The following is a 7,932-nucleotide window of genomic DNA, read 5'->3' as shown; positions in this document are numbered from 1 at the left end:
AAGACTGTTGGCTCTATATACCCCGCAAGGAATATACGTGATTATATGTATGTATGTACATAGTCTGTCTGCTCCTCAGGCTAAGAGGCGTGATTTTATATGAGTATATATTGTAACCAGAGATCTTGTTCCTTCAACAATTGCCCTTTTGTTAGTACAATTAAGTATACTAGAACCCATCAAATAAACCTTAATACACAATCAGCAAAATTAATTCAATATTTGAACCGGAACACGCAAGGGTACGTTAAGCCGAAAAGCCATCTTCCAAAATTTGCATGAAGTGGATACCATACGTAGGATTAATTCCCATACTTGTTAACTATGCATCAAAGGGCCTAAATAGCATTGTCGAGTGCCCTTGTGATTTAAACTCGCGATACCGAGAAATTATTAGCATTTGCTACTTCTGAATAATCTTGACCTATTTCGAAACCATGCTAAAGGAAAATGCGCTTTATTATCTTGAAATAAACGACAAGTAGCCAGTTTGTGCGGAAATTGGGAATGAAATTGCGTTGTCAGATTCGAAATGTACTTAGAATGGTTAGATGCGCGTGTAAAAGATTCATTTTGAAATACCTTTTTGGTTTCAGAACGGCAAAAGATAACGAATTATTAATTTTTCTTTAAATGAATGGGCTAGTAACAAGTCCTTACGAGTATCTCTGAATTAAGCCTTCCAGTTGAAAGTTGGCGTTAAGGTTTGTAACAATTGACTCTAACTACCCCGTAAGAGATAAAGGCGTGAAAAATATTTATTTATCATTATTATTTTATTAGTTAAATAATATTTCAGACACAGTAGAGACAAATATTAATAGTTAACTAAGTTTAAGGGAACTTCCACTATAAAAGGTACAGTCAAAAGTATATCAAGCTACCCAAATTCGCTGCGAATTCCCCTTTATAACATCGTCACAGTGCTCCATGCAGGGTGACTTGATATGCGATTGACTTTACTTGTAAAAAACAGCTTCATTCGGTATTTAATTACAAGTCAAAGTTGTCCTTGTATGTTTAACTAAAGAAAAACGTACAATTACAAAGTTCATAATGTAATGTAATCACTTAATAAGTATAGGCTTTGAAATCAAAGCAATATGTTTACAATGATTGCCTAGTTTACTTACTGTCTTTTCAATTTTACACTTTTCAATTAATTTTGTTATTTTATGTCACTTCTCCAAATTTAATAAATACAATCCCTAAACTTGACCCTTTAAGGAAAAGTTAGACTTTTGTGTTAAATGTTTACCAATAGTAACTTTTGGGGGCAACTCAGAAACTATATCAAGCCTTTTCCTCTGCTTGTCTGTAAACCCACTAGTCAATGACTAATTTAAACGTTTCTAAATATAATATTTGAAAAAAAGTTCGACTGGCAGAGAATGCCTTGTGGCATAAAGACCACCTGTACATTTTGCGTGCATAAAGTATAAAGAAATAAATAAAAAATAAAAAACAGTCGTATCTTATAAAATTCCCTTTACTTATCGATCAGTTAAACTTATCCCTTTGATTTACAATGCGATTAGTCGCATCAAGCATGTCGGACAAAACATACGACAAAGTTAAACGCGATTTTCTTCTAGAGTTAGATTACATAAGTCGTATTGGCCAGAAGATATTCATTTATCCATTTATAGATCGTTCCAGGATTTCTTTGATATGTTTTCGAATTATTTGCTTCCTTACTTTTGTGACAGCATTACAATTGTGTACAACACTATACGTAACGGCGTTAACTACAAGCAATAGGTTTGAATTGATAAACATAGCTCCGAATCTGGGCGTAGTTTTGGTGACTTTTGTCAAATTCTTCAAAATACATTTAAGCAGAACACAGTATAAAGAAATATTTGAACACTATGAAAACGAATTTTGGACAGGAGTAACAGAGAGTTCTCTGAAAATAATTTCACAATACACGCGAATCACGAAATGTGTAACAAGATTTCTGTTTTATTATTGCATACCTTTGATTGTTGTTGTTAACTCTTTTCCTAGATTAGTCATGTTTTACGAAGTACATATTGCGAAGAAAGAGCTACAGTACTTATTACCTTTCGACGGGTGGTACCCTTTTGATAAAATTAAGTGGTATTACTTGATTTATCTGTGGGAAACTTGCATGACCATTCTTATTATTGTCATTGCTGGTGTCACTAACTCTATTCATGTCGCTTATACGTCTTTTGTATGTTTGGAGCTAAAAGTTATGGGGTACAACATAGAGAATCTTGTTTCAAGCGAAAATGTCACTAATATTGTTAGAAGAAATGATGTTATAAAAACTCATGCAGGAATAAATAAATTGCTTAGAAAAATTATAAAACGACATCAATTGCTTGCTGGGTAATTATATTTATTTATTTGCTAATTTATGTACACAGAAAACAGCGAGTATGATAAACACAAGAAACAAAAGTACTACATAGGTTCTGCTTATTTCAAAAGAAATCCTCTTCCAGCAGACCCGAGATAGGAGATATAATAAAAAGGGTGACATGCGTGACTCCACACAATAACTAATTATAATGCACATATAAGTACAAAAGCCCTTAAAAACATTTTTATAGAATAAGTTACAACATCTTTACGTTTTTACAGGGGGTCAATTTTATGTGATATCTCTTTAAAAAAGTAATTTATTAGTACTAACTATTTTAATATAAATGTAACTTAAACCAATTTTTTCAGGATGTCATGCCGTTTTAGTACTGTTCTGGGTGACAGTATGCTTCTTACTTATTTTTTTGGGTCTATTTTCATAGGTCTGACGTTATTCACTGCAACAGTAAGTAATACATCTTAGAGGTGTGCTTTTAAATAAAATACTTGAAACAGTACTTCATTAAAAATATTAATTAAATTAGTCACTTTGATTATAGCAACGTATTCGTATCGTAACCGGCTTTATTTCGTAATGAAACATCATTCATTCATTCATATAATCACGTCTATATCCCTTGCGACGTAGACGGAGCCAGCAGAGACTGATAGGCCACATTCAGCTTTATGTTAGGCTAAATGATAGAATTGAGATTCAAATAGTAACAGGTTGCTAGTCCATCGCCTAAAAGAAGAATCCCAAGTTTATTAGCTTATCCCTTAGTCGTCTTATACGACATCCATTGGAAAAAGATGGAGTTATCCTTTTTAAACACACGGCACTTTATATAACATTGGAAAAAGAAAATATTAACTATTTTTTTCTTATATTTTTAACAGGTGGAAGATAACATGTACAGATCTGTTAGATATTTCTTCATGTGTTGCTCACTTGTCATCGACTGTTTCTATCAATGCATGATCGGTCAAGTTATAAGAGATCATGTAAGTAGTCTTTTAGCACTCGGTCGCTTCTTCAACATAAATGAAAAAGGCAGTGTAACCTTTTTCAGCATCACTATCGACACACCTTTTCATACCCGGCAGCCTTATTCGAATTCACATTTCTAAGTGCTGTTACAATCTCATCCGTTTTAATTTTGCCTTCATTTTCATTCTTATTTTCTTCAGAAAGGAATTTCTTTTTTGAAAGTTCACATATATTCCTTCCATCTTCTCAACATAATTTTATTTTTAGTCAATAATTTAGTCAGCCCCCTAAGTTGCAAAGTTGACCTTACGGATTTACAAAAAACTTTTTCAAAAAAGTCTGATCGAAAGTCATATATTATATTTGACGGCCTCTGTGGCGCAGCAGTAGTACGCTTGTCTGTGACAGCGGAGGTCCTGGGTTCGAATCCCGGCCAGGGCATAATGAGAAAAATACTTTTTTTGATTGGCCTGGGTCTTGGATGTTTATCTATATAAGTATTTATTATAAAATATAGTATCGCTGAATTAGTATCTCGTAACACAAGTCTCGAACTTACTTCAAGGCTAACTCGTTCTGTGTAATATGTCCCTTATCTTCTTCTTATGCGTTACACTCTTGTCAGAGTGGTCGTGGTCGTACAGAAGGGTTAGTGGCTCGCTTTACAATCCTTCGCCACTCGTCGCGCATCGCTGCCTTTCTGGAGCATTCACAGAGAGGGTCACCTAGTGCTGATTTTATTTGATCTGTCCACCTCATGGGGGACCTGCCTCGTGGTCGAGTACCCTCAACTCGCCCCTGCACCACCAGTCGTTCAATGGATGCCTCGTTACGACGCGACACGTGCCCGAAGAAAGTGAGAATTCGAGCCTGCACTAAGGAAGATAAGCGATGCTTGATTCTGAGTTCCTGGAGAATGGACTGGTTGGTGCGAAAGTCTGTCCATACTACTCCAAGCATTCTTCTCCAGCACCACATCTCCAGGGCATCTATGCGTTTTCTCTCAGTGTCTCGTAGGGTCCACGTTTCCGCTGCGTAAAGGAAAATTGGGAAGATCAATGCACGTACAAGCCGTACTTTGGTCGCTTTTGTGATTTTCCGGCTCTTCCAGATCTTCCTCATCCTATCCGTGGCAGATCTTGACATGGCCATGCGTCTCTTTATCTCCTCGTCGCATCCTCCATTGTTGGTGATCAACGCTCCCAGATATATGTATGAATGAACAACCTCACAACCCGCAATACTAGTGACTTCTGGCTGGTTGTTATTGACACCGTCCACAATCATCACCTTAGTCTTCGACCGGTTGATCTTTAGCCCAAACTCCTTACTAACCGACTCCATTTTATGCAGGAATGTTTCGATATGTCCGGCACTAGTAGCAAACAAGGTGGTGTCGTCCGCATACCGCAAATTCGATATTTGCCGGCCTCCAATCGAAACACCGTCCTTCCAGTCTTCCAGGGTGATTCTCATTATTAATTCCGTGTAGATGTTGAACAGAAGCGGAGAGATAATACACCCTTGTCGCACTCCCGCAGCAGGATGGAAGCTGCTAGACATCACTTCATCGGTTCTAACGGAGGCTGTCCCATCTTCATAAAGGCGCCTCAAGAGATGTACAAGATGCTTTGAGGTGCCCATCTTTAAAAGAGTCTCCCAAAGTTTCGGCCATTTCACAGAATCAAACGCCTTTGAAAAGTCAACAAAACATACGTAAACCGGTTTATTGAATTCTCGGGCCTTTTCTACGATTTGGCGTACTATCAAGATCTGTTCCCGAGTGCCCTTACCTTTGACAAAACCAGCCTGTTCGGGGGCAATTTCATTAGATAGGTACGCCTTGAGACGCTCATTCAATATATGCAACAGGATTTTACTTGCATGCGAAATGAGTGCAATGAGTCGGTAATTACTACATCTCTTTGTAGACCCCTTCTTGTGAAGCGGAATAAAAACAGTGTGACACCATTCCTTAGGCCACATTCCCGTTTGCCATACTTTGTTGCACAGTACATGGAAGATCTGAACGCCATATTCACCAGTAGCTTTAATTATTTCGATTGGTAGAAGGTCTCTTCCCGTCGCCTTTCTATTCTTGAGGTGTTTGATTGCAGACCTGACTTCGTCTTTTAGAATACTTGGTTCTAGTTCAGTTTCCATAGGTTCTGTATTCACAAAACAGTGCGACTGCGGATCTAGATATAAGGATTGACAGTACTCCTTCCAAGTTTCGGTTATCGCATCAATTTCCGTATCAACCCCTCCACGAGAATTCTCGATTGCCCAGGTTTTAGAGGTAAATGATTTCGTGATCGCTTAAATTTTCTGATACAGATCTCTAGCTTCATGCTTGTCTGCATGAGCTTCCACTTCCTCGCAAACACTTTTGAGGTGACGATTCATATCTCGGCGGCAGGCTGCTTGAATTTGGGCCGATTTTACGTTTAGTGTCCTTACGTCCACTCCCAAGGATTTTAGTTTTCGTCTCTCCTCCACAAGTGCCAATGTATTACCGCTCATCCAATGTTGGCGTTTGCGAGTTGTCTGAGCATCAGTTTCGGATGTTTAAACAGATGTTTCTATCAGCTCACGTGATCGTTCCCATAGCTGATCCGGGGTTTCTATGCCAGCGTCTACATTTGCCCATTGCATCCAGTTTTGCTCCAATGCAGCCAAAACCCTCGAAGGGTCCGTTGTTTCCAGTCTTCTTTTGCGTTCCAATTTCCTGGTCGCTCTTAGTTTCAGCCGAATTTTAGCAATAAGCAGTTGGTGATCAGAACCGCAGTCGGCCCCGGGAAGGGTATGTGTTGATCGTACCATCGTTTTCCATCGCGCTTTCACCATGATGTAGTCAATTTGGTTTCGGTAATTACCATCAGGCGAGGTCCAGGTGTATAGCCTTCGGCGATGGTTCTGAAAGAAGCTGTTCGATATTACCATGTTATTTTCCGCCGCAAACTGTATCAAGCGCTCTCCTCTCTCGTTGCGCTGTCCAAGTCCAAATTTCCCGACACAATCACTAAGCTGATGGGCATTCGCACCAATTTTTGCGTTAAAATCGCCAAGAATCAACAGCAACTCTCTGTTTCTTTATCCTAAGCTTTCTATATCCGCGTCGCTAGAGGTACTGGTTGGGGCATAAGTTTGGATGATATTTAGGTTCACTGGCGTTGATCTGAGCTTAATACTTAAAACTCGATCGCTGACAGCCTCGTATCCTATCACAGTATTCCTTAGGTTTTTTGGAATGAGACACGCTACACCATTTCTACTGCTGGTTTCATTTCCTGAGAAGTAGACTGCATGACTCTCTGTGAGAAAGTGACCGTTACCCTTCCAATGGGTTTCGCTAAGGCCGCAGATGTTAAGAGAACACCTTTTAATTTCTTCCTCTACAATTTTTAGTTTCCCGGGTTGGAGCAAACCTTGCACATTCCACGTACCAATCTTTTGGATATGCGCCATTTTTATGGGTTTACCAGTCGCATATTTTCCATGTGATGCCTGGTTCACCACATCAGCACGGCCGGTAGCCAATTTCTCACCGTCTGCCCCGGACGCAGTACGGCGCCGGTTGCCAAGCGGGTCGTCAGGCCACGTTACTTTCATTATTTTACCCTTCATAACGACTTTCTTGGGAAAATAGTGCAGTGGTTTCCCGTTGCCTTCTGCACCAGGCATTTTAGACGTTATTTATTACGTCTAGGTCGCTGTGCCCTCTTCCAGTCGGCTAGCCGACTGGGTGAATGGTTATACCGCCATTAACTCGGTCGCCAGAGCCTCGTCTGTTGTCTAGCAGGGAGCACCGCGACACTCGGATGAGGGCCGCCGCCCAGTTATTCATACGAACCACCAGACGCGAGCAGGTGAGGTTGACTATTGGGTCGGATAAGTTGTTAGTTCCGTTCCCCCTTACTCCCTTATATATTTTTTTATATCTATTTATTTTATATGAGTACCTACCTACTTTATAACAAACTCATCTCTCTAAGCCTTTGTATTTGTACGTACAGCTTTCTTTACCCAACTTTTGACATATTTTTGTACTTATTACTATTTTTATAGAGTGAAAATCTTGCACGTTCCATTTATTTTGCTGACTGGCCGTATGCTGATAGAAACACTAAGATAAATTTGATTATACTCATGGTTCGAACGCAGAAACCTTTTCAATACACAGCCAAAGGGTTTTTGAGCATGAATTTGGATACATTCAGTGCGGTAAGTCTTCTGAAAACTGACTTGTCTTCCCTATAAGAGCTAGACGCGTGTATATTTCTCATGTCATATTTTTATTAAAACTATTTATTTTCAGATTTGCAGTCATTCCTTTCAACTGTTTAACCTCATACGACAAGTGTATGAGAAAAATAAGTAAAAATACTATTCTTGTAACCTTAGCTTTACTTTTGTACACGTAGCAGATTTGTCTTATGTGATATTTAAGTAGGTATGTTAAAAAACACAATTATGAAGAACATAATTAGTAAGCTAATAAATAAGGTAAGGGTGGATAAATAGGAAGGAGTGGGAAGACCAGACAAATGTTCCTTGTTCAAATTAAGGACATCCTGGCAAACGGTCAGGTCCAGAGTACCCGAAAC

The 7,932-nt window shown here is 39.0% G+C and overlaps 1 protein-coding gene across 1 annotated transcript; it reads left to right on the top strand.

Moving 5' to 3' along the window:
- Window positions 1-1,549: 1,549 nt before the first annotated feature.
- LOC106130837 (putative odorant receptor 59c) lies at window positions 1,550-7,706 on the top strand. Its single transcript, XM_013329768.1, has 5 exons — window positions 1,550-2,358; window positions 2,704-2,800; window positions 3,235-3,339; window positions 7,394-7,549; window positions 7,644-7,706. Exons 1-5 carry the CDS (start codon window positions 1,550-1,552, stop codon window positions 7,704-7,706), a joined length of 1,230 nt encoding a protein of 409 aa, XP_013185222.1.
- The last annotated feature ends 226 nt before the right edge of the window (window positions 7,707-7,932 follow it).

The sequence above is a fragment of the Amyelois transitella genome, chromosome 14 (assembly GCF_032362555.1).
Source record: "Amyelois transitella isolate CPQ chromosome 14, ilAmyTran1.1, whole genome shotgun sequence".
NCBI classification, from domain to species: domain Eukaryota; kingdom Metazoa; phylum Arthropoda; class Insecta; order Lepidoptera; family Pyralidae; genus Amyelois; species Amyelois transitella.
This window is presented reverse-complemented; position numbering and strand designations above follow the sequence as displayed.

Bases quoted from the DNA above. Each gene is read 5' to 3' on its own strand.
- LOC106130837 (XM_013329768.1), top strand. From the start codon at position 1,550: ATGTCGGACAAAACATACGACAAAGTTAAACGCGATTTTCTTCTAGAG. The intron at 2,359-2,703 runs GTAATTATATTT...CAATTTTTTCAG, and splicing joins CGACATCAATTGCTTGCTGG to GATGTCATGCCGTTTTAGTA. The intron at 3,340-7,393 runs GTAAGTAGTCTT...CTATTTTTATAG, and splicing joins GTCAAGTTATAAGAGATCAT to AGTGAAAATCTTGCACGTTC.